The following is a 27,050-nucleotide window of genomic DNA, read 5'->3' as shown; positions in this document are numbered from 1 at the left end:
TCGCTCCTCACTCTTCTCCCCGAGACTCACCACTCGAGGTACTGAGGAAGTACCAGAGACCGCAAGCAGAGGGACTTCCAACAGGCCCGCCCGTCAGTGTGCGCCAGGGTCGGGCACCGCCCCCACGCCCTATGCATCTTGGGAATTGTAGTCCTGCAGCCCAGCAAGCCTCGGCTGCAGCGCCAAAGAGACTACAGCTCCCAGAATGCACGGCGAGGGCCCCCGCCTCCCGCCCTGCCCCTGGGTGTGGGCCGAGGGTGGTCCTGCAGCGCAGGGAAGAGTGCGTGTTTGCCGCCACCTCCCGCCGGCGGAGCCCTAAGGCGGCCGGCGTGCCCAGGATGGTTGGATTCACCCTGCAGCCAGCTACGTCTCCACGAGCTGCTGATGGTGAGACTGGATTTCTCGCGGGGCCACCAAGGGGCCTGCCCCTCCGGCTGCCCGCGCCGGACTGCCTGGGGTACCTGGGGCTCGGCTACCTCAGCTGTTGTTCCGCTCGCCCGCCCCGCCGCTCCGGCCACTCCCCCAGCTCCCGGCCCGGCGGGCGTTAGCAGTGCGGCCAGAGCACGGGGCTCGGCAGTTCCTTAGGCCTTTCGGGAGCGCACACGAAGCACCCCGAAGGGTATCTGAAACGTTAAAAACACCGCCTAAAATAGAAATACGGTACCTGGTACCTGCGGACATGGAACTTGCCTTCTGAAAGCCACCTTCCCGCCCCACCCCCCGCCAACCCCGCCCCACCTTGGGCTGCGGTAAATCTTCCCTCTGGACTGGACCCGGCTGGCCGCAGAGCCCACACCTCGGTCAGGCCCTTAGAGGGACTGTTAGTATATAGACCTGAAAGCAGTCTTAACTGACAAAACAGGTATTAGATCATAGAATCTAGGGGAAAAGTCTAAGAGAGAATGAAGGGCCTGAAATGTTTTGTTTTGTTTTAAAGCACCCAAAGGAAAACATAACTGACCTGTATGCAGAAACCCAAAAGATTGTGGTAACAAAATGATTTTTTTAAAAAACTGAGCCAACAGCCTTGCAAACAAATTTACCTTTGGTCATATTCTGAAAACAGGAGGATATACTTAGTGAGAAGGACAAAAATTTTACACATCACATTTCTGGGCCATAATGCAATAAAATGAGAAGTAACAGAAACAGGGAAGTTAATGATCGGCTCCTCCAAAAAAAGATTCTTTTACATAAGTTAATTCCTGGATCAGGGTGCAAGTCCAAAAGACAAACACAGTACCTATAAATATCTGTGCTTGCAAATATATTGTAATCAGATATATGCAACAAAGGTGAAAAGATTGAGCCGTCGGACTGGGAAGCTCGCTGAGTGCCCGGGTCCTGTTCGCTGGAATTCGAGCGCCACCCTGGAGTCATTCAATGTCATCTCAGTATGACTGGGAGCAGCAGGGAAGGAAGGCAGTACTTGGAAATGGAGCCAATGCAGACGCTGGTAGTAAATCAGAGGCCTCCTTCCTGCTGAGCCTGAACTTGGCCTCACAATCCTTTCCAGCACAGAGCCGGGCAGCCACCACAAATGGGCTGGTGTTGGCAGACAAGATCACAACTGTCCTGCAATAGCAGGCAGGGTGGAAACTGGCACCAGCAGCTGCAGAGGAAAAAGTTAACGGCCCCGGTAGAATGTATGATCCACCCTGTGCAAGGACTTGGGATCCCAGAAGTTCTGGCGAGGGCTCAGAGCCAGATTCCTTCATTTCTTTCCTCGGCTGTTCTTCCTGTGACTGGTATGGAAATCCACAAAGCACACAAACACATTAAAAATGGTCACTCTGTGGGCTGTGTCAATACATGGAAGTATGTAAATGAAGGAGTATTTTAAGAGAACACAAAATAGTTTGCAGGGTCTGATTAAAAGTGTGTCATGGGGGCTTCCCTGGTGGCACAGTGGTTGAGAGTCCGCCTGCCGACGCAGGGGGCACGGTTTTGTGCCCCGGTCTGGGAAGATCCCACGTGCCGTGGAGCGGCTGGGCCCGTGAGCCATGGCCGCTGAGCCTGTGCGTCTGGAGCCTGTGTTCCGCAACGGGAGAGGCCACAACAGTGAGAGGCCCAAAAGTGTGTCATGTATATTCATAAGTTTAGAAAGGAATTTGGAAACGGCTGAAATTGTTTTATAAAGCTCATTCTTATAGGTTGTTTAAATTTTAAAATGTGTTTAGAAACACATTGGTACGTAAAAATTTAAATCTTAGCTCTCCAGAAACTTCAAATATCTAGAATGAGGCATTTCCCAAAGGTCTGTAACTCAAGATATTACTGTAGTTTGAGAACTATTAATGCATAATGCACTTGATGAAATAGCATGCATTCACAGAGAAAGGAGCAATTGCTATAATATTGTATGTATATAATAATATAACTATATATATTGATATAATATGGAACACCTATAATAGGTGAGGCACTGCTAAAAGCAGTGGTTTCCATACACTCACATGTATGTACAACCATTACCACAGTCAATTTTAGAACAGTTTTATCACCTCAGAAAGAAACATTTAGCTATCACCCTCCTATTTCCCCCACCCCCTCCCCCTCCCCCAGCCCTGAGCAACCACTAAGCTACTTTTGTCTCTATAGATTTCCCTGTACCGGACATGTAACATAAATGGAATCATGCAATATGTGGACTTTTATAACTGGCTTCTTTCACTCACTGTAATGTCTTCAAGGTCACCCAAGTTGTATGTGTCAGTACTTCATTCCTTTTTATGGTTATCATAATAATATTAAAATTTTTTATCTTGAATGCTGGTTCTTGAGAAAAAATAATTAGAAGGAAATGAGAAAGAAAGATTACTCTGGAGCTCCTAAAGGGCTTTCCACTACTCTTGCGATCTCTGGAGGTGGACGGCCCTGATTCTCGTTGCAGGCCAGGACTTAAAGGAATGGGAATACCAAGCTATGAGGTGAATCTGGGTTCCCAAGTGAATGTGAATAAGGCAGAGTGTAGAAGAAGGGTTATTTTACTGAAGGAAGGGGACAAAAATCACTGAGAGGAAAGAGGAGAGCAGCCTGAAGCAGAATTAGCACAGCTGTGAGCAGTGAAAGGCAGAAAAAAAGGTGCACATACTTGGGTCCAGAGTCTGACGGGAGGAGAGAGTGTGATGAGATAGGACCAACAGGTCATAAACCTCCAATATCTCGAGTCGCCGGCCTTCGAGGCCTGGATGTCCCCTCAGTGACAGGGAGCTGGGAGCTGGGTGACAGCTAATGCTCAGGAAGGAGGTCAGTGTGCAGGCAGCCTCTGTATGTACACCACGCGGGACTTCAGGGAGGGCCTGTATGTGGCCCGCATGCCTGCTTGGGAGTACTCGTTTATTCAGTCAACAACCTCTTAAGTGCCTGCTGTGTGACACACTGTGCCATGCACTAGAGATACAATATCACCCTGTCCCTGATGTCACGGGACTCAGCATCTCATAGGAACAGTATTTGTCATTTCTTTTCCATTTCCCCACCATCCCTGGAAGTATATTCTGCACAGAATGGGCAAATTGCAATCACTGTTGATTAATAATTGAAGAAATAAAGCTTTTGACATTCAGAATTTTTAACGAAAGTGCAGTATCTGTGATGTAGTATTTTGTATCTTTGGCTTCTTTAAAGTTAGCCATACAGACAGAACAGAAAATGAAAAAAAACTCTAATTTTTCAATTTAAAAGTTCACATTGATGTCAACAGTTTATTTGGTTTGTTTGTTTGTTTGTTTTTTTGCGGTACGCGGGCCTCTCACTGTCGTGGCCTCTCCCGTTGCGGAGCACAGGCTCCAGACGCACAGGCTCAGCGGCCATGGTTCACGGGCCTAGCCGCTCCGTGGCATGTGGGATTTTCCCGGACCCGGGCACGAACCCGTGTCCTCTAGCATCGGCAGGCGGACTCTCAACCACTGCACCACCAGGGAAGCCCAACAAGAGTTTTTGGTTTGTTTTTCCTCAAGAGTATCTAGGTACTTAGGAGCTTTAGGTTTGTTTAAAAGGGGGCAGGAGAAAAGAAATGCATAAGTGACTCATGCCATATTTCCTTACATTTCAAATTACTGCAGTGGATTTAAGGGTCTGGAATTTGTTCAGTGACATAATTTGTTTACAATTAAAATGTGGATTTCATCTCCTTTATTCCTCTTGAACTCAGTCATAGTCCTGAGCTGCCACCAAAACATTCTTATCTTGAGGTTGGGTTTCTCTCCCTGTAAATGTTGTTTACTGGAAAGGAAAAGAGGTTGCCTTGAGTCAGTTACCCTTGGCCATCATGCTTGCTTTCACTAGAGAGTGTGAAGTTTCCTCCCTTCACAACTTTGTAGCCCTCTTTGCCCTGGATTCAACATGCTCAAGACCCATTTGAACATCAGTGACAGCACAGGGGATTGTATTCAAGTCAGATCCCTGGTGTGGCCTAAGTCCTGGGAACTTGCCAGAGTTGTTGGCAGTCATGTCCCTTTTTGGTGAATGCACATGCTTGTCAAAATTAGGAGCAGTTTGATTCCAGACTCAATTCCTCATGTTCTTTTTCCCAGCCGTGGCCTGCAATTGGTATTTCTGATACTAGAAACTTAAAAATGCTGGTCAGCCAAAGGAAAAAAAATCCTGTGGTTTTTGAGCACTTTGAAATCCATCATGGCCTTGTTCTTTAATCACTCTAGAAAAAGAGAAGCTATAAAACAAAAGAAAGAAATATAGGGACCTGCAGGCAATCCGTGAGAAGCTCTCTAAACATAAAGGACTTGAGGACGAGGACAGTGTCTTCACGTTGCTTCCTCATCCCCTGGCAAAACAATGTCACTCGTAGCATGCTGCTAAAGTGAGTGTATCTTATTTGAAAATTAAACCAGCATCTCTCCTCAGGCCCAAGGTGGGGACAGACAGTGCCCCAAGAGGGAGCAGAAGGTTGCAAGCAGCAAGTTTCCAAAAGTAGACCACTGCTTCGCAGCTGCTTCTTGGCATGAACCCATTCCCCCTTCCCAGAGATCAGTGAAAGGAAGGTGGGGCCCCAGGGGGAGGGAACTTGTGTCTTCAGATCTGTCAACCGCTGGGCCTCCAGAGTTTAAGTTTGGGGGGAATAGATTAAAGGCAAACCACTTATTTTGCAGTTTGACCTTGGGCCCTAGTGGTCAGGCTGTGTTTTTCTGTTTCCCCCTGTGCTGGGGGGTACTGTGTGCATTTAAGCACCACTGTACATGTGTTTGTGCATAACTCAAGGGATCCAACCTTAAATAAGGGGAAAAGAAAATCAGTATTTATAGGGTGCCTACTCTTTGCCAGGAAACTTGTAATTACCAAGTCCTTGAAGTCTGGCATCCTGCTTGCAAAGGGTGTGCATATTAATTAGCTATTGTTGCATAGCAAGTCACCCCAAAACCTAACTAGCTCATGGTTGAACTGCTCAACAGTGTGGGTTTAGCTCAGCTAGGCCATGCTTTTGGTTTCATCCAGGAACCAAAGTGAATGTGTGGTCTGCTGCTGGTTGACTAGGGTGCTCTGCTTCTGGTAGGTAAGCTGGCTGCTAGCTGGGCACCTGGGTGTCCTCCAGCAGGCTAACATGGGCTTGTTTTTGTGGAAATCAGGGTTCTGAAAGAAAAAGAACATTCAAGACATTTTGAGCCTAGGCTCGAAACTGGCAGTGTCATACCTACTGCATTCTTCTGGCCAGAGCACATCAGGTCAGCCTCAATCCAAAGTTTAGGGGAACAGATTTCTGTCTCTCCATTTTTTACAGGATCAGCTGTAAAATCACATTGCAAAGGGCATGGATAAAGTGAGAGAATACAGAATCATTGTTTTCACAATCAGTATCATTATACCTAAGCAGACAAGTTTTATAGAATGGTTCCAAGTGAAGCAACTTGTTGAAAAGCCACACAGCTACTAAACGGCTGGGATGCATGGAGTATTACATCCACCAAAGTCCACAATACCCAAGGCACTAGACCATTCTACAACTGCAACTTTCTCCAGCATCCCAGGGTCCTAGGAGAACACTTCAGAAATATAAGTGCGAGTCCTCTGTGATTCTTCCCATCTAGTGCTCTTCACCATAAAAATAACTGCCTCAAGAGAATGCACAGGACCTTTGAAATGATTTGAATAATTTGGAGAAAGGTCTGAGTTTAGGAAACCAAGGCCTAATTTATTTGTCTTTTCTAATCATAGAAATATTTTGAAAATACCCATGATGCACTCCAAATATTTGCAAAGTCTTTTCATCCCATTTTGATATTGGTAGGCTATAGATAATTCTCAAAGTAGACTAACACTAGTAACTGGGACGGCAATGTCTATTACTCTGATACACAGACATGTGCAGGAAAGACATTCCATCTACTAAGTTTACCGAATCAGTAACTCTTGAAATATTCCTTTCATTTCTGCAAAGTTATTTTCTAGACGAAAAGTAAAGGCTACAAGCTGGTCACTCCCTGTGACGGAGTTCGGGGTTCGAATGACCACCAGGAAGGGTATGGTCTAAGAGTGGGTGGGAGTGCGAGGTCCAAAGGCTGCGATGCATGCTGTTAACCACGCTGGCCACTGCTGGGCACAGGGATCTCCATCAATGACAATAGGGTGGGAGGGGTAGGAGGTGCTCGAACTTGCGCGAACTACTACTGGTCGACGGTGGCGAGTGCAGGGGAACGAGCCAACACAAGCAGAGTGCGAGAGAGAGGGCGCACTTGGGAGAAAAATACATGGGGTTTGGGCAGCAGGGAGTAACGGCGGGGATGCGGCTGCCTTCCAGGACCCCCTTCTAGCCACAGGGACGGCCAGGCCGGCAGGGAGCGGTCCATCTGGCGCGCTGTGGCGAGAGGGGCCGGAGGACTTGGGGCCTGCACCGGAGCCCGATGGGGCGGAGGCGGCAGACACCGCCACGGGCAACTAAAGGAGAAGGCGGAGCGGAGGCAAAAACCCTACAGCACCCGGGTTCCCAGGCGGTCTCCCATCCAAGTACTAACCAGGCCCGACTCTGCTTAAGCTTCCGAGATCAGACGAGATCGGGCGCATTCAGGGTGGTATGGCCGTAGACGGCGGCAGGGGCCGCGGGCTGCCTCTTGAGGCCCAGGTCCGCTGGCACTAGTGCCGTCCTGCCAGCCCGGCGGCCAGCCCTCTCCGACAGGGCCCTACCGCCCGCCCAGCCACGAAGGCGACAGGAGGCCTCTGGGACCCAGGGATGGCAGAGTGGTGGGCGAACACGCAGCCCTGGGCGGGAGGAACCCTCCAGGCACGTCGGCGCTTGTTGCCCCGCCCGACATCCGGCGCAACGCTCACAGGGACGTGGCCCCGGAGGCTTCAGGACCCGGGGGCCCACGGTCCTTTGGGCATCGCCCCTGCACGCCCACGCGGAGCTGGCCGGAGACCAGCGGCAGCCGGGCCGGCCCTCCTGCCCGGCAGCAGCTGACCCGCAGCCACTGGGAGCCACCGTTGAGTCAGCACGGCCCCTCAGTCCCAGCAAGGCCACCCTTGCCCCCACGCTGCCGCCGAGCACAGGACCCCGCCCCTGGTGGCCGGCAGGCCCGGGGATGCGGCCCCGCCGCCCCCGCCCCGCGCACCCCCCACGACCCCGGCCGTGTCAAAACGGCGGAGGGGCGACTTTTTCCGGAGGGAGCTGTGGAGAGACACACGGGCAGACAGGTTGCTGCCGCGCGGCTAGGCGCCGATGCTGGCGCCCAAGTGCAGATCCAGGGGCTCGCGGGCCGCAAGAACGGCAAACGGGCCCGCGGCCATGTCTGGCTCCCGGCCAGCCAACCCCGGAGCGTCTGGTGTGCCACTGCCATCCAGGGCCGACTTCTGGCCTCCTGGCCGGCCGGGCAGGTGGGAAGCGCCCCTCCCGCGCGCGCTTTGGTGGGAGGGGTCTGAGGAGGTGGGGCCTGCAGCGGGGCCCGGCGGGGACGGAGCCCGCGGCCACCTCCGCGGGCGAGTAAAGGAGAAGTCCGAGCAGGAGGCAAAAAGGCTACAGCACCCGGTATTCCCAGGCGGTGTCCCATTACAAGTACTAACCAGGCCCGACCCGGTTTAGCTTCTCGAGATCAGACGAGATCGGGCGCGTTCAGGGTGGTATGGCTATAGACGTTGGTGGGGTCCGCGGGCTGCCTCTTGAGGGGCAGCTTAGCTGGCCCTTGGGTCTTACCGCCAGCCCAGCAGCCCGCCCGCCCCGGCAGGGCCCCGCCGCCGGCCCAGGCAGGGGAAGGCAGGTCTCGGGTACCGGGCGGTGGCGGATGGGCTGGCGACCTCCCAGACCAGGGCAGGCGGGACCCAGCAAACTTTTTGGCGCTTGGCGCCCCGCCCCATTTCCTGCACGTCGCTCACAGGGACGTGGCCCTGGAGGCTTCGGGGCCCGACGCCCGCGGTCCCTTGGGGATCCCCCCTGCTTGCCCACGCAGCGCTAGGCGCAGCCGAGCCGCAGCCCGGCCCGACCCTCCTGCCTGACAGCAGCTGGCCCGAAGCCACTGGGAGCCACCATTGAGTCGGCACGGCCCCGTAGCCCCAGCAACGCCACCCTTGTCCCCAGGCCACTGGCCGACCTCAAGACCCTGCCCCTGGTGGCCGGCAGGCTTGGCGAGGCGACCCTGGGACGGGAGGCGAGCTCTCGACCCCGCTCCCTCCCCCGGCACGGCGAAAGGGCGGAGGGGGGGCTTTTTCCGGAGGGAGCTGTGGAGAGACACCCCGGCAGACAGGTGGCGGAGCCGGGGCTGGGCTCCAGTGGGGGCGGCCAGTTGCACGTCGAGGGGCTCACGAGCCACTCGGACGGCACCCGGGTCCGCGGCCATGTCTGGGTCCCAGGAGGCCACCCCCGGAGCGTCTGTTGTGCCGCTGCCTTCCAGGGCCGCCTTCGGGCCGCCTGGCCGGCCAGGCAGGCGGGGAGCGCCCACTCCGGCGCGCTCTGGTGTGAGGGGACTGAGGAGGTGGCATCCGCAGCGGTGCCCGGTCGTGGCGGAGCCTGCGGCCACCGACGCGAGCTACTAAAGGAGAAGGTGGAGCTGGAGGTAAAAATCCTACAGCACCCTTCCAGGAGGGACCTCCATGTCTGGGCGGTGGAAAGAGCAAGGAAAGAAAGCAGATAGGAATGTTACAACGTTATAAGAGCAGGTTCCTGTTGTCTGCTTCAGAAGTCAGCATAGGATCTGCCCACAAGGCTTGGATTACCCCACACCAGAGTCTCCCACCCAGGCTGCAGACGTCCCCAAAGACACACTGCTAACCCCACGCCTCCGCCGACTCTGATACCAGCTTGTGTGTGCACCCCTAGTGCCTCCTTAGAGACGCATCCAGGAGTCGGGGACCTTGCTCAGAAAACAGGCTGCAATCAGTGGGCAAAGGAGAAACCACAAACTTGACTTACAGTGCCACCTCCTGGAATACAAAATAAATGTTTCTAATAGCCCACTTGGTCCATTGTAAGAACCAAAGTAAACATAAATCCTTACCTAATAAGGGTGTCTGCTACTTCAAATGGGAATGCACAGTTGCATATATTTAAGCACTACGAAAACCCAGGGAAATATGTTATCGCAAAGAGAAAATTCTCCAGCAACTGAACACAAAGGCATGGAATATTAAATACCTATTAAGAAGAAATTCAACAAGCTACAAGAAAACTCAAAAAGGCAATTCAGTAAACCCGGTAATAAATATAAATGTAAGGAAAAGAAGGATTTCCTTACCAAAGATTTTGAAATTATAAAAATATTGTGGACTGAAAGACTCAATGCATGAATGAGATGAAGAATGCAATGGACAGCATGTGCGGCAAGGCAGACCAGGTGGAAGAATGGGTGACCTGGAGGATACAACCGTAGGAAGAATACAGTTAGAAGAGGAATAGAACTAAGATTTCCTAAGAGTGAAGAAAGCCTGAGAGAGCCATTGGTTTCCTTCAGAAAGGCAAATATCCAACTAACTGGGATTCCAGAAGAAGAGAGGAAGAAGGCGGCAGATAGTTTCTTTAAAGAAATAGAGGGGGGACCTTGAATATGGCGGAAGAGTAAGACGCGGAGATCGCCTTCCTCCCCACGGATACACCAGAAATACATCCACACGTGGAACAACTCCTACAGAACTCCTACTGAAGGCTGGCAGAAGACCTCAGACCTCCCAAAAGGTAAGAAACTCCCCACGTACCTGGGTAGGGCAAAAGAAAAAACAGAGACAAAAGAATAAGGACGGCACCAGCACCAGTGGGAGGGAGCTGTGTAGGAGGAAAAGTTTCCACACACTAGGAAGCCCCTCCGCGGGCGGAGACTGCGGGAGGCGGAGGGGGGAGTTTTGGGACCGCGGAGTAGTGCACAGCGACGGGTGCGGAGGGCAAAGCGGGGAGATTCCTGCACAGACGATCGGTGCCGACCAGCACTCACCAACCTGAGAGGCTTGTCTGCTCACCCGCCGGGGCGGGCGGGGCTGCGAGCTGAGGCTCGGGTTTTGGTTTTGGACGGAGCTCAGGGAGAGGACTGCGGTTGGCGGCTTGAACATAGCCTGAAGCGGTTAGTGCACCACGACTAGCCGGGAGGGAGTTCGGGGAAAAGCCTGCACCTGCCGAAGAGGCAAGAGACTTTTTCTTCCCTCTTTGTTTCCTGGTGCGCGAGGAGAGGGGTTTAAGAGCGCTGCTTAAAGGATCTCCAGAGAAGGGCGCGAGCCGCGGCTAAAAGCGCGAACCCCAGAGACGGGCGCGAGTCGCGGCTAAAAGCGCGAACCCCAGAGACGGGCGCGAGCCGTGGCTAAAACCGCGGACCCCAGAGACGGGCGGGAGACGCTAAGGCTGCTGCTGCCGCCACCAAGGGGCCTGTGTGCGAGCACAGGTCACTCTCCACACCCCTCTTCCGCGGAGCCTGTGCAGCCTGCCACTGCCAGGTTCCCGGGATCCAGGGACAACTTCCCTGGGACAACGCACGGCGGGCCTCAGGCTGGTGCAACGTCACGCCGGCCTCTGCCGCAACGTCACGCGCCTCTGACGCCGCAGGCCCGCCCCGCACGCAGTGCCCCTCCTTCCCCCATCCCCCAACCCCCGGCCTGAGTGAGCCGGAGGCCCCGAATCAGTGGCTCCTTTAACCCCGTCCTGTCTGAGCGAAAAAACAGACGCCCTCCAGCGACCTACACGCAGAGGCAGGGCCAAATCCAAAGATGAGCTCCTGTGAGCTGTGAGAACAAAGAAGAGAAAGGGATTAAATCTCTCCCAGCAGCCACAGAAGCAGCGGGTTAAAGCTCCACAATCAACTTGATATACCCTGCATCTGTGGAATACCTGAATAGACAAGGAATGATCCCAAATTGAAGAGGTGGACTTTAGGAGCGAGATCTATGATTTTTTTCCCTTTTCCTCTTTTTGTGAATGTGTACGTGTATGCTTCTGTGTGAGATCTTGTCTGTATACTCTTGCTTCCACCATTTGTCCTAGGGCTCTATCCGTCCATGATTTTTTTTAAAAAATTCTTTTTCTTAATAATTAAGTTTAATTGTAATAACTTTATTATACTTAACCTTCGTTCTTTCTTTCTTTCCTTCCTTCCTTCCCTCCTTTAGACAACGAATCACCCCAAATTAAGGAGGTGGTCTCAGGGAGCAGGATTTATGATTTTTCCCCCTTTACCTCTTTTTGTGAAGGTGTATGTGTATGCTTCTGTGTAAGATTTTCTCTGTATAGCTTTGCTTCCAACATTTGTCCTAAGGTTCTATCCGTCCCTTTTTTTTTTTTCTAAATATTTTTTAATTCAATAACTATATTATACTTTATTTTATTTTTACTGTATCATCTTTCTTTCTGTCTTTTTTCCTTCTTTCCCTCCTTCCTTCCTTCCTCCCTCCCTCCCTCCCTCCCTCCTTTCTTTCCTTCTTTGCTTCTTTCTTCCTTCCTTCCTTTCCTCCTTTCCTTCTTTCTTTACTCATACTTCTACTAATTCTCCCTACTTTTTCTCCCTTTTATTCTGAGCTGTGTGGATGAAAGGCTCTTGGTGCTCCAGCCAGGAGTCAGGGCTCTGCCTCTGAGGTAGGAGAGCCAACTTCAGGACACTGGTCAACAAGAGACCTCCCAGCTCCACATAATATTAAACGGTGGAAATATCCCAGAGACCTCCATCTTAACACCAGCACCCAGCTTCACTCAACGACCAGCAAGCCACAGTGCTGGACAACCTATGCCAAACAACTAGCAAAACAGGAACGCAACCCCACCCATTAGCAGAGAGGCTGCCTAAAATCATAATAAGGCCACAGACACCCCAAAACACACCACCAGACGTGAACCTGCCCACTAGAGAGACAAGATCCAGCCTCATCCAGCACAACACAGGCACTAGTCCCCTCCACCAGGAAGCCTACACAACCCACTGAAACAACCTTAGCCACTGGAGACAGACATCAAAAACAACGGGAACTACGAACCTGCAGCCTGCAAAAAGGAGACCCCAAACACAGTAAGATAAGCAAAATGAGAAGACAGAAAAACACACAGCAGATGAAGGAGCAAGATAAAAACCCACCAGACCTAACAAATGAAGAGGAAATAGGCAATCTACCTGAAAAAGAATTCAGAATAATGATAGTAAGGATGATCTGAAATCTTGGAAGTAGAATGGACAAAATGCAAGAAACAGTTAACAAGGACCTACAAGAACTAAAGATGAAACAAGCAACGATGAACAATGCAATAAATGAAATTAAAACCACTCTAGATAGGATCAATAGCAGAATAACTGAGGCAGAAGAACGGATAAGTGACCTGGAAGATAAAGTAGTGGAAATAACTACTGCAGAGCAGAATAAAGAAAAAAGAATGAAAAGAACTGAGGACAGTCTCAGAGACCTCTGGGACAACATGAAACGCACCAACATTCGAATTATAGGGGTTCCAGAAGAAGAAGAAAGAAAGAAAGGGACTGAGAAAATATTTGAAGAGATTATAGTTGAAAACTTCCCTAATATGGGAAAGGAAATAGTTAATCAAGTCCAGGAAGCACAGAGAGTCCCATACAGGATAAATACAAGGAGAAACACGCCAAGACACATATTAATCAAACTGTCAAAAATTAAATACAAAGAAAGCATATTAAAAGCAGCAAGGGAAAAACAACAAATAACACACAAGGGAATCCCCATAAGGTTAACAGCTGATCTCTCAGCAGAAACCCTACAAGCCAGAAGGGAGTGGCAGGACATACTGAAAGTGATGAAGGAGAAAAGCCTGCAACCAAGACTACTCTACCCAGCAAGGATCTCATTCACATTTGATGGAGAAATTAAAACCTTTACAGACAAGCAAAAGCTGAGAGAATTCAGCACCACCAAACCAGCTTTACAACAAATGCTAAAGGAACTTCTCTAGACACGAAACACAAGAGAAGGAAACGACCTATAGTAGCGAACCCAAAACAATATATAAAATGGGAATAGGAACATACATATCGATAATTACCTTAAATGTAAATGGACTAAATGCTCCCACCAAAAGACACAGATTGGCTGAATGGATACAAAAACAAGACCCTTATATATGCTGTCATATATAAGTGAAGACCCACTTCAGACCTAGAGACACATACAGACTGAAAGTAAGGGGATGGAAAAAGATATTCCATGCAAATGGAAACCAAAATAAAGCTGGAGTAGCAATTCTCATATCAGACAAAATAGACTTTAAAATAAGGACTATTAAAAGGGACAAAGAAGGACACTACATAATGATCAAGGGATCGATCCAAGAAGAAGATATAACAATTGTAAATATTTATGCACCCAACATAGGAGCACCTCAATACATAAGGCAAATACTAACAACCATAAAAGGGGAGATCAACAGTAACACATTCATAGTAGGGGACTTTAACACCCCACTTTCACCCATGGACAGATGATCCAAAATGAAAATAAATAAGGAAACACAAGCTTTAAATGATACATTAAACAAGATGGACTTAATTGATATTTATAGGACACTCCATCCAAAAACAACAGAATACACATTTTTCTCAAGTGCTCATGGAACATTCTCCAGGATAGATCATATCTTGGGTCACAAATCAAGCCTTGGTAAATTTAAGAAAACTGAAATTGTATCAAGTATCTTTTCTGACCACAACGCCATGAGACTAGATATCAATTACAGGAAAAGATCTGTAAAAAATACAAACACATGGAGGCTAAACAATACACTACTTAATAATGAAGTGATCACTGAAGAAATCAAAGAGGAAATTAAAAAATACCTAGAAACAAATGACAATGGAGACACAACGACCCAAAACCTATGGGATGCAGCAAAAGCAGTTCTAAGGGGGAAGTTTATAGCAATACAAGCCCACCTTAAGAAGCAGGAAACAACTCGAATAAACAACCTAACCTTGCACCTCAAGCAATTAGAGAAAGAAGAACAAAAAAACCCCAAAGCTAGCAGAAGGAAAGAAATCATAAAGATCAGATCAGATAATAATTGAAAAAGAAATGAAGGAAACAATAGCAAAGATCAATAAAACGAAAAGCTGGTTCTTTGAGAAGATAAACAAAATAGATAAACCACTAGCCAGACTCATCAAGAAAAAAAGGGAGAAGACTCAAATCAATAGAATTAGAAATGAAAAAGGAGAAGTAACAACTGACACTGCAGAAATAAAAAAAATCATGAGAGATTACTACAAGCAACTCTATGCCAATAAAATGGACAATCTGGAAGAAATGGACAAATTCTTAGAAATGCACAACCTGCCAAGACTGAATCAGGAAGAAATAGAAAATATGAACAGACCAATCACAAGCACTGAAATTGAAACTGTGATTAAAAACCTTCCAACAAACAAAAGCCCAGGACCAGATGGCTTCACAGGTGAATTCTATCAAACGTTTAGAGAAGAGCTAACACCTATCCTTCTCAAACTCTTCCAAAATATAGCAGAGGGAGGAACACTCCCAAATTCCTTCTACGAAGCCACCATCACCTTGATACCAAAACCAGACAAGGATGTCACAAAGAAAGAAAACTACAGGCCAATATCACTGATGAACATAGATGCAAAAATCCTCAACAAAATACTAGCAAACAGAATCCAACAGCACATTAAAAGGATCATACACCATGATCAAGTGGGGTTTATTCCAGGAATGCAAGGATTCTTCAATATACGCAAATCTATCAATGTGATAAACCATATTAACAAATTGAAGGAGAAAAACCATATGATCATCTCAATAGATGCAGAGAAAGCTTTCGACAAAATTCAACACCCATTTATGATAAAAACCCTCCAGAAAGTAGGCATAGAGGGAACTTTCCTAAACATAATAAAGGCCATATATGACAAGCCCACAGCAAACATCATCCTCAATGGTGAAAAACTGAAAGCATTTCCACTAAGATCAGGAACAAGACAAGGTTGCCCACTCTCACCACTCTTATTCAACATAGTATTGGAAGTTTTAGCCACAGCAATCAGAGAAGAAAAGGAAATAAAAGGAATCCAAATCGGAAAAGAAGAAGTAAAGCTGTCACTGTTTGCAGATGACATGATACTATACATAGAGAATCCTAAAGATGCTACCAGAAAACTACTAGAGCTAATCAATGAATTTGGTAAAGTAGCAGGATACAAAATTAATGCACAGAAATCTCTGGCATTCCTATATACTAATGATGAAAAATCTGAAAGTGAAATCAAGAAAACACTCCCATTTACCATTGCAACAAAAAGAATAAAATATCTAGGAATAAACCTACCTAAGGATACGAAAGACCTGTATGCAGAAAATTATAAGACACTGATGAAAGAAATTAAAGATGATACAAATAGATGGAGAGATATACCATGTTCTTGGATGGGAAGAATCAACATTGTGAAAATGACTCTACTACCCAAAGCAATCTACAGATTCAATGCAATCCCTATCAAACTACCACTGGCATTTTTCACAGAACTAGAACAAAAAATTTCGCAATTTGTATGGAAACACAAAAGACCCCGAATAGCCAAAGCAATCTTGAGAACGAAAAAAGGAGCTGGAGGAATAAGGCTCCCTGACTTCAGACTATATTACAAAGCAACAGTAATCAAGACAATATGGTACTGGCACAAAAACAGAAAGATAGATCAGTGGAACAGGATAGAAAGCCCAGAGATAAACCCACGCACATATGGACACCTTATCTTTGATTAAGGAGGCAGGAATGTACAGTGGAGAAAGGACAGCCTCTTCAATAAATGGTGCTGGGAAAACTGGACAGGTACATGTAAAAGTATGAGATTAGATCACTCCCTAACACCATACACAAAAATAAGCTCAAAATGGATTAAAGACCTAAATGTAAGGCCAGAAACTATCAAACTCTTAGAAGAAAACATAGGAAGAACACTCTATGACATAAATCACAGCAAGATCCTTTCTGACCCACCTCCTAGAGTAATGGAAATAAAAACAAAAATAAACAAATGGGACCTAATGAAACTTCAAAGCTTTTGCACAGCAAAGGAAACCATAACCAAGACCAAAAGACAACCCTCAGAATGGGAGAAAACATTTGCAAATGAAGCAACTGACAAAAGGATTAATCTCCAAAATTTACAAGCAGCTCATGCAGCTCAATAACAAAAAAACAAACAACCCCATCCAAAAATGGGCAGAAGACCTAAATAGACATTTCTCCAAAGAAGATATACAGAATGCCAACAAACACATGAAAGAATGCTCAACATCATTAATCATTAGAGAAATGCAAATCAAAACTACAATGAGATATCATCTCACACCAGTCAGAATGGCCATCATCAAAAAATCTAGAAACAATAAATGCTGGAGAGGGTGTGGAGAAAAGGGGACACTCTTGCACTGCTGGTGGGAATGTGAATTGGTTCAGCCACTGTGGAGAACAGTATGGAGGTTCCTTAAAAAACTACAAATAGAATTACCATATGACCCAGCAATCCCACTACTTGGCATATACCCTGAGAAAACCAAAATTCAAAAAGAGTCATGTACCAAAATGTTCATTGCAGCTCTATTTACAATAGCCAGGACATGGAAACAACCTAAGCGCCCATCATCGGATGAATGGATAAAGAAGATGTGGCACATATACACAATGGAATATTACTCAGCCTTAAAAAGAAATGAAATTGAGCTATTTGTAATGAGATGGATAGACCTAGTGTCTGTCATACAGAGTGAAGTAAGTCAGAAAGAAAAAGACAAATACCGTATGCTAACACATATATGTGGAATTTAAGGGAAAAAATGTCATGAAGAACCTAGGGGTAAGGTAGGAATAAAGACGCAGACCTACTGGAGAACGGACTTGAGGATATGGGGAGGGGGAAGGGTGAGTTTTGACAGGGCGAGAGAGAGTCATGGACATATACACACTAACAAACGTAGTAAGGTAGATAGCTGGGGGGAAGCAGCCGCAAGGCACAGGGATATTAGCTCGGTGCTTTGTGACAGCCTGGAGGGGTGGGATGGGGAGAGTGGGAGGGAGGGAGACACAAGAGGGAAGACATATGGGAACATATGTATATGTATAGCTGATTCACTTTGTTATAAAGCAGAAACTAACACACCATTGTAAAACAATTATACCCCAATAAAGATGTTTAAAAAATAAATAAATAAATAAATAAATAGTAGCTGAGGGAATTCCCTGGCAGTCCAGTGGTTAGGACTCAGTGCTTTCACTGCCGTGGTCCCGGGTTTCATCCTTAGTCAAGGAACTAAGATACCACAAGCCACATGGCATGGCCAAAAAAAGTAGCTGAAAACATTACAAACCTACAAATAGATACTCTTTTTCAGATTCTTTTCCATTATAAGTTATTCTATGTTGAGCATATTTTCGTGTGCCTATTGGCCATATGTATGTCTCCTTTGGAGAATTGTCTATTTATGTCTTCTGCCCATGTTTCAATTAGGTTATTTGTTTTTTGTTATTGAATTGTAGGAGCTATTTGTATATTTTGGAAATTAATCCCTTGTCAGTTGCATCATTTGCAAACGTTTGCTCCCAGTCCGTATATTGTCTTTTCTTTTTGTTAACGGTCTCCTTTGCTGTCAAAAAGCTTTCAAGTTTGATTGCCCATTTGTTTATTTTTGCTTTTATTTCTAGTGCCTTGGTAGACTGGCCTAAGAAAACATTGCTACAATTTATGTCAGAATGTCTTGCCTATGTTCCCTTCTAAGAGTTTTATGGTATCATGACTTATACTTAAGTCTTTAAGCCATTTTGAGTTTATCTATGTGTATGGTGTGAGGGAGTGTTCTAACTTCATTGATTTGCATGTGGCTGTCCAGCTTTCCCAACTCCACTTGCTGAAGAGATTGTCTTTTCTCCATTTTACATTCTTGTCTCCTTTGTCAAAGATTAATTGACTGTAGGAGTGTGGGTTTATTTCTAGGCTCTCTATTCTGTTCCACTGATCTATATGTCTGTTTTTGTGCCAATGCCATGCCATTTTGATTAATGTAGCTTTGTAATATAGTCTGAAGTCTGGGCAGTTTATGCCTCCAGCTTCGTTCTTTTTCCTTAGGATTGCTTTGGCAATTCTGGGTTAAAATGGACTAATTTATCTATTAGATGTTTTATATAATTCACAAAATAACCACAAAGCAAAAAACTAGAGTAGATCCACAAAAGGCAAAGAAAGGGGAAACAGAGCGTACCACCAGGGAAATTAAGCAATTTATGAAGTAGGCTGAGAAAGACAGGGAAAGATACTATGCAAATAGAAAACAACAAGAGAGCAACTCATAAATTGGCGTTAGTAAATCCCTACATATCAATAATTACTCTAAGTGTAACTGGATTGATTTCACCATTAAAAGTCCCAGAGTGGCTGAATGAATTTAAAATGATGACACCCTACTGTAAGAAAGACCCATTTCAGATTTAAGGACAAACATAGAACCAAAGTGAAAGGACAGAAAATTATATTCCATGCACCTGGAAACCAATTCCATGCACCTGGAAATTATATTCCATGCACCTGGAAACCAATACAAAGTGGGAAAAACTACACTTATATCTGACAAAATAGACTTTAAGCCAAAAATACTAACAAGCGACAAAGAAGGTGATTATAAAATGATAAAGTGGGCTTCCCTGGTGGCCCAGTGGTTAAGAACCCACCTGCCAATGCACGGGACGTGGCTTCGAGCCCTGGTCTGGGAGGATTCCCACATGCGGTGGGTCAACTAAGCCCGTGTGCCACAACTACAGAGCCTTCGCTCTAGAGCCCACGAGGCACAACTACTGAGCCAATGTGCCACAACTACCGAAGCCCGCACATCTAGAGCCTGTGATGCGCAACAAGAGAAGCCACCTTAATGAGAGGCCTGCGCACCGCAATGAAGAGTAGCCCCTGCTCACTGCAACTGAAAAGAAAGCCTGAGCACAGCAACTAAGACCTAATGAAGCCAAAAATAAATAAATTTATTTTTAAAAATAAAATGATAAAGTACTCAATCCATCAAAAAGATATAATAATAAACACATACACACCCAACGCTGGAACACCTAAATACATTAAGTAAATACTATCAGATATGAAGGGAGACACAGAAAGATTAATAGTAGGGTATTTCAGCATCCCACTTTCAACAATTGATAGATCATCCAGACCAAAAATCAGCAAGAAATGATGAACTTAAACCATACATTAGACCAAATGGATCTACCAGGCACCTATAGGACATTCCATCCAACAGCAGCAGAATATACATTCTTCTTAAGTGCACACTGCACATTTCTAAGGATTGATTATACGATAGGACATAAAACAACTTTTAGCAAGTTTAGGAAGATTGAAATCATACCAGGTATCCTTTCGAACCACGATAATTCAAACTAGAATCAACAACAAGGAGGAAAGCTGGAAAATCCACAAATAGAGGAAACTAAACAAAACATTCATGAAAAAATCAATGGGTCAAAGAAGAAATCAAAGAAAGTCTCAAAACAAATGAAAATAGAAACACAACTTACCAACACCCCTAGCAGTCCACAGAGGGAGGTTTATAGAGAAATATTCATAGATTAACATTAGAAAAGCCTAAAATACACAACCTGGGGCTTCCCTGGTGGCACAGTGGTTAAGAATCTGCCTGCCAATGCAGGGAACACTGGTTCGATCCTTGGTCTGGGAAAATTCCCACATGCTGCGGAGAAACTAAGCCCGTGTGTCACAACTACTGAGCCTGCGCTCCTCTCTAGAGCCCGCGAGGCACAGCTACTGAGCCTATGTGCCACAACTACTGAAGTCCACATGCCTAGAGCCCGTGCTCTGCAACAAGAGAAGCCACCGCAATGAGAAGCCCGCACATCGCAACGAAGAGTAGCCCCCACTCGCCGCCACTACAGAAAGCCTGAACGCAGCAATGAATACCCAATGCAGCCCAAAATAAACAAATAAAATAAATAAACTTATTAAAAATAAATAAATAAAAGAAAATACACAACCTAACTTTACACCTCAAGGAACTAGAAAAAGTAGAACAAAGTAAACCCAAATTTAGCAGAAGAAAGGAAATAAAGCCCAGAGTGGAAATAATGAAAATAGAGAGCAGAAAACAATAGGAGGGATCTTCTATAAAAAATAAACAAAATTGAGAAAGCTTTAGCTACATTAACTAAGAAGAAAGAGAAAAGACAAAGTTAGAAATGAAAGAGGAGACATTAAACTGTTAATACAGAAATACATAAGATCATGAGAAACTACTATGCAAAACTTTATGCCAACAAGAAATGGGTAATTACCTAGAATCATACAACCTACCAAGACTGACTGAACCAGGAAAAAAAAATAGCAAGTCTGACAGACAATTAATGAGGAAGGTGATTGAATCAGTAATCTAAAACCTCTCAACACAGAAAACCTCAGGACCAGATGGCTTCACTGGTGAATTCTATCAAATGTCTAAGGAAAAATTAACACCAATCCTTCTTAAAGTCTTCCAAAATTTGAAGAGGAGAGAACGTGTCCAAACTTTTTCTATGATGCAAACATTGCTCTGATACCAAAGCCAGATAAGGACAGCACGAGAAAAGAAAACTATAGGGACTTCCCTTGTGGCACAGTGGTTAAGACTCCACACTCCCAATGTAGGGGGCCCAGGTTCGAGATCCCTGGTCAGGGAACTAGATCCCACATGCATGCCACAAGTAAAGAGTTCACATGCCACAAAGAAGTAGCCAGCAAGCCACAGCTAAGACCTGGCACAATCAAATTAATTAATTAATTTAAAAGAAAACAACTATAGACCAATATCCCTGATAAACGTAGATACAAAAACTCTCAACAAAATATTCGCAAACCAAATCCAAGAACACATGAAAAGGATCATACACCATAACCAAGTGGGGTTTATCCCTGGGATGCAAGGAGCGTTTGATGTATGCAAATCAAAATGTGATACCCCACATTAATAAAATTAAAGACATGGGCTTACCTGGTGGTGCAGTGGTTGAGAGTCCGCCTGCTGATCCAGGGGACATGGGTTCGTGCCCCGGTCTGGGAAGATCCCACTTGCCGTGAAGCGGCTAGGCCCGTGAGCCATGGCCGCTGAGACTGCGCGTCGGGAGTCTGTGCTCCGCAACGGGAGAAGCCACAACAGTGAGAGGCCCGCGTACTGCGAAAAAAAAAAAATGAAAGATAAAGATTATATGATCATTTCAATAGACGCAGTAAAAGCTTTTAACAAAATACAACATCGCTTCATGATAAAAACCCTCAACAGACTGGGGATAGAAAGAACACATCTCAACATATTAAGGACATATACAACAAACACAGAGCTAAAATCATACACGATGGAGAAACATTGAAAGCTTTTCCTCTAAGATCAGGAACAAGATAAGTGTGCTGACTCTCTCTACTCTTATTCAACATAATTCTAGAAGTCCTAACTACAGAAATCAGCCAAGACAAAGAAAGAAAAGACATATAAATTGGAAAAGAACAAGTAAATTTTTGCTATTTGGCTGATGCCATGATCTTATAGATTAAAAATTCCAACTCAACTAAAAATCTGTTGGATGTAATCAATGAATTCCGTAAATTTGCAGGATATGAAATCAATGCACAGAAATCACTTGCTTTTCTATAAACTAACAATGAAACATCTGAAAAAGAATTAAAGAAAACTCACAGAAAGATTCACAATAGTATCAAACACAACAGAATACCTAGGAATAAATTTAACCATGAAAGTGAAAGATCTGTACAACCAAAACTACAAGACTTTAGGGAAAGAAATCAAAGAAGACACAAATAAATGGAAAGACATCCTGTGTTCATTACTTGAAAGAGTTAATTTTGTGGAAATGTCAAATCAAACCTTATCAAAATTCCAGTGGCAATTTGTTTTGGAGGGGTTTGAGAGTTTAGTTTACCTTTGGGTTCACACAGTGCAACAGGGTTGGAGACAGGGTGCACAGGCCTCCCAGGCCACTGCCCAGCAGAAGAGGGACATGTCGCTGGCTGCCGCACCTGCCACGTGCTCCCAGTATGGGTGATCAAGGGGCATTTTTATAGAAATAGAAAAAGCAATCCTAAAATTTGGATGAAATGACAAAAAAAAATCCCACATGGCCAAAGTAATAGAGAAAGTAAAGCAAAACCGTAAGCATGATGGTTTCTAATTTCAAACTATACTACAAAGCTATAGTAATTAATTCAGTAATAATACTGGCATAAAAATAGACCCATAGACTAATGGAACAGAATGGAAAGCCCAGAATTAAAAACCTGCATATACATACAGCTAAAATCTAATAATGAAGGCAGAAACTTCCAGTGGGGACAGGACAGTCTCTTCAACAATGGTTTTGGGAAAACTGGAGAACCACATGCAGAAAAATGAAATTGGAATACTATCTTACACAACTCAGAAAATTAACTCAAAACGGATCAAACAATTAAACCTAAGCTCTGAAACCATAAAACTCCTAGAAGAAAACGTAGGGAAGACTGTCCTCAGTATTGGCCTTGTCAATGATATTTTGGATATGACATCAAAAGCACAAAGAACAACAACCTAATCAACAGATGGGACTACATCAAACTTAAAAGCTTCTGCACAGTAAAAGAAACGATCAACAAAGTGAAAAGGCAACCTACAGGATGGGAGAAAAATTTTGCAAACTATATATCAGAATAGAGGTTAATATATAAAACATATAAAGAACTCATAAAACTCATAAAACAATCTGATTAAAAAATGAGCAGAGGAACTAAACAGACAGTTTTTCAAAGAAGACATACAAATTACCAACAGGGACATGAAAGGTGCTCAACATCACTAATCATCAGGGAAATGCAAATCGAAACCATGATGCTGTCTCACCTCACATCTATTAGAATGTTGATCATCAAGAAGACAAAAATAACAAACGTTAATGAGAATATGGAGAAAAGGGAAACTTTGTGAACCGTCTGTGGGATTGTCAACTGGTGCAGCACTGTGGAGAACAGTATGGAAGTTCCTCAAACATGAAAAGTAGAACCACCATGTGATGCAACAGTCCCGCTCCTGGGTATAAACCCACAGGAAATGGAAACTGGTTACTGAAGAGATACTTGCACTCCCATGTTGATGGCAGCATTACTCACAACAGTCATGATATGGAAATAAATTAAATGACTATCAACAAATAAATTAACAAAGAAATTGTGGTATATTTATACAATAGAATACTATCCAACCATGAGAGAAAAGGAGGACTGTAAGAAGAAGAGCTTGTGAAGTGATTGGGGGCGTGCCAGTGGTAGCCTTGCCAGCTCTGAGGGCTGGGATGGACAAGGCTGCACAAGGGGAGGGAGCATGCGGGATGGGAGAGGGGAGACTAGGGTAGATGCTGTGGGTGGAGGAGGGATCATCTCCTGCTGAGTTCTCCTCTGCAGGGTGGACTTGAGCCCAGGCATTGAAAGAAAAATCTCAGACACTTCATTTTGAGATTGGATTTCAATAACAGGAGTTCTTTTATGCTCCTGATGACACTCAGGGGGAAAATGTTGATTATTCTCTTCTGTGAAAATTAAAATTTTTATTTTTATTTATGTTGATGTTTTACTTATATTTATGTTTGCATTGAAAGTTTCCATTGGTAATTTGTGTCTTTTCCTGGGCAATCACGTGAATGTCTTCAACTAACTCGGGCATATGTCCGCCTCTCAGGGATGGACCACGCATTTATTTGTTCATCCAAGAAACACTTGCCAAGGGCTGGGTCAAGCCTGGGAGTGTAAAGATTCACAAGCTATATGATCCATGCAATGGAATGTATTACTCCTTAAACAGGAAGGAAATTCTGACACAGGCTACAATAAGGAAGAACCTTGAAAACATTATGCTACATGAAATAGGCCAGAGACAACAGGACAAGTGATGTATGATCCCACTTAGAACAGGCCAGTTCCTAGATAGAGAATGCAGAAGAGAGGTTATGGGCGCTGGGAGAGGGAGATGGGGTGTTACCGTGTAATGGGTACAGGATGTCAATTTGGATTGATGAATAAGTCTTAGAAATGGACAGTGGAGACGGTTGTACCATATTATCAGTGTACTTAACACCGCTGAACTATGCACTTAAAAAGGTCAAAATGGTAAATTTTGATATGTGTATTTTAACCACAATGTAAAAAGAAGGTTCACAAACTATAGACCCTGCCTGCTAGAGAGTCATTCTCCAGAGCACGACAGGGTCATTGTATGCAGTGGGAAAGCCACTACAGGGAGGAGAGCCTGGGGTGTGTGGAGGCACCTGACCCAGCAGGGGCGATGGGAGGGTTGAGCCAGCTCCGCATGAGTCAGCCAGGCTGAGTGTGTGCTGGACGCCAAGCCTGAAGGCAAGCAGGGAAGAGGTTCTCATCGGGGAGAACGTAAGTGCCTGGTGTTTGAAGAACGTTAAGAGACTTTTGGCCTGGAGACAGTGGTGTGACAGACCCGGCTGGCCAGGCAGGATGGGAGCGCCTCCTCCGATGCTTATTGTGGTGGGAGGGGCCTGAGGAGGTGGGGCCTGCAGCGGTTCCCGGCGGGGTCGCAGCCGGCGGCCACCGCCGCGGGCGACAAAAGGAGAAGGCGGAGCGGGAGGCAAAAAGCCTACAGCACCCGGTATTCCCAGGCGGTCTCCCATCCAAGTACTAACCAGGCCCGACCCTGCTTAAGCTTCCGAGATCAGACGAGATCGGGCGCGTTCAGGGTGGTATGGCCATAGACGGGGGCGGGGGCCGCGGGCTGCCTCTTGAGGCCCAGTTTCCCTGGCGCTTGCGCCTTACCGCCAGCTCGGCGGCCAGGCCGCCCCGGCAGGGCCTCGTCGCCCGACCAGGCAGGGGGAACGGAGGTCTCGGGTATCGGGCAGTGGCGGAGGGCTTGGCGACCTCCCAGCCCAGGGCGGGCGTAACCCAGCAAACCCTTTCGGCGCTTGGCGCCCCGCCCCAAATCCCGCACGTCGCTCACAGGGACGGACGTGGCCCCGGAGGCTTCAGGGCCCGGGGCCCGCGGTCCCTTGAGCATGCCAACTGCCCGCCCACGCGGCGCTAGGCGCAGCCCAGCCGCAGCCCGGGCCGGCCCTCCTGCCCGACAGCATCTGGCCCGAAGCCACTGGCAGACACCTTTGAGTCGTCACGGCCCCTTAGCGCCAGCAAGGCCACCCTTACCCCCACGCCACCCGCCGAGCTCAGGACCCCGCCCCTGGTGGCCGGCAGGCCCGGGGAAGCGGCCCCTGCCCTCGATCCCGCTCCCGCACCCGGCCGCGGCGACACGGCGGAGCGGGGCGGGGGGGGCTTGTGCCGGAGGGAGCTGTGGAGGGACACACCGGCACACAGGTGGCGGCGCCGGGGCTGGGCGCCAGTCGGGGGCGGCCAGGTGCAGGTCGAGGGGCTCGCGGGCCGCACGGACGGCAACCGGGCCCGCAGCGGAGTCTGGGTCCGGGCCAGCCACCCCGGGAGCGTCTGGGGGTGCGGCTGCCTTCCAGGGCCGCCTTCTGGCCGCCAGACCGGCCAGGCCAGCGGGGAGCGCCCCCTCCGTCGCGCGCTGTGGTGGGAGGGGCCTGAGGAGGTGGGGCCTGCAGCGGGGTCCGGCGCGGGCGGAGCCGGCGGCCACCGCCGCGGACGAGTAAAGGAGAAGGCGGAGCGGGAGGCAAAAAGCCTACAGCACCCGGTATTCCCAGGCGGTCTCCCATCCAGTCACGTAGCTGGCCCAAACAAGGTATCGTTTAGAGGGCTGAGGCCCTCTTTTTTCCGACTTTTCGTCGCTTTTGCATCCTAGGACTTGAGGGATTTTCCAGGTGGTTCCGTGCTTGACACACTTCACCATACATACTGATTGCTTCTCAGATCGTAGTGGTTCTTTGCCGTTGGGTGTGGATAAATATTTGTTGCTCCTTTCGTGATGTCTGTAAAGTGATGGATGAATGAAGTGTCGGAAGCCTTTGAAACTAGCAGCTCTTGTTTGAATGAGATTCACCCACACTCCCGTGATCTGTCACCCACCCAGCACACCATCCATCTTGAGATTCCGTTTCTCATGACCAGAGGTCCACTCTTGTGTCTTTAGTAACTTGAGATTTTTCTTTGTTCATTTTGCGGTTCTGAAATGCTCTCCGGCAGTAGGAAATGTTTGAACTGTCCGTGTTGCAAGTAGTTTCTTTGCAGTCACAGTGAAATAAACTTTTGACAGGAGGTTGTAATCGATTCATATGTGTAATTGCTTCAAATGTTACTGTTCATTTGACACACTGTTTTAGATGCCAGTATTGAAGCTCTGACCACATTCTGGGAACAGGTGTTCATTGAAGTGTGATGTAAGAGTAAATAATTGCAAAAAGTGTCATACATCATTAAAGAATCCTGGAAGCCCAGAGCAAGGGATTAGTAACTACCTGGTGTGTCAGGAAGTTTGCAAGGATTTAACATTGATGAAAGAGTTTGAAAAGTGAATAAATAGGCTGGAGGAAGAAAAGGCCTTCTTTCCAAAGTGGCATTGAGTCTTGGAAACATTTACATCCAGGCAGAAGCATTCAGGGGCTGTGGTCGCTAGCCTCCACACGAGGCCTTTGTCCTGGCCTTGTGAGCCCTTCT

The 27,050-nt window shown here is 46.7% G+C and overlaps 1 protein-coding gene, 2 non-coding genes and 1 pseudogene across 3 annotated transcripts; 1 reads left to right on the top strand and 3 right to left on the bottom strand.

Moving 5' to 3' along the window:
• Positions 1–131: 131 nt before the first annotated feature.
• Positions 132–26,772, top strand: LOC136136076 (collagen alpha-2(I) chain-like). The gene is made up of 6 exons (XM_065893941.1): positions 132–543; positions 7,130–7,824; positions 8,400–8,996; positions 25,254–25,319; positions 25,513–26,130; positions 26,755–26,772. The coding sequence occupies exons 1-6, from the start codon at positions 132–134 to the stop codon at positions 26,770–26,772; spliced, it is 2,406 nt and encodes an 801-aa protein (XP_065750013.1).
• LOC136136737 (5S ribosomal RNA) lies at positions 6,921–7,039 on the bottom strand. Its single transcript, XR_010656675.1, has one exon. It is a non-coding gene; the product is annotated as a 5S ribosomal RNA (ribosomal RNA).
• On the bottom strand, positions 7,961–8,081 carry LOC136136749 (5S ribosomal RNA; annotated as a pseudogene).
• LOC136136720 (5S ribosomal RNA) lies at positions 25,069–25,188 on the bottom strand. Its single transcript, XR_010656662.1, has one exon. It is a non-coding gene; the product is annotated as a 5S ribosomal RNA (ribosomal RNA).
• Positions 26,773–27,050: the final 278 nt, after the last annotated feature.

The sequence above is a fragment of the Phocoena phocoena genome, chromosome 16 (assembly GCF_963924675.1).
Source record: "Phocoena phocoena chromosome 16, mPhoPho1.1, whole genome shotgun sequence".
Taxonomy (NCBI): domain Eukaryota; kingdom Metazoa; phylum Chordata; class Mammalia; order Artiodactyla; family Phocoenidae; genus Phocoena; species Phocoena phocoena.
This window is presented reverse-complemented; position numbering and strand designations above follow the sequence as displayed.

Excerpts from the sequence above, each read along its gene's own strand:
- LOC136136076 (XM_065893941.1), top strand. The coding sequence starts at position 132 with ATGCATCTTGGGAATTGTAGTCCTGCAGCCCAGCAAGCCTCGGCTGCA. Across the intron at positions 544-7,129 it reads CAGCTCCCGGCCCGGCGGGC|GGCCCTACCGCCCGCCCAGC; the intron begins GTTAGCAGTGCG and ends CCTCTCCGACAG. Across the intron at positions 8,997-25,253 it reads AGGAGAAGGTGGAGCTGGAG|CTCGGCGGCCAGGCCGCCCC; the intron begins GTAAAAATCCTA and ends CCTTACCGCCAG.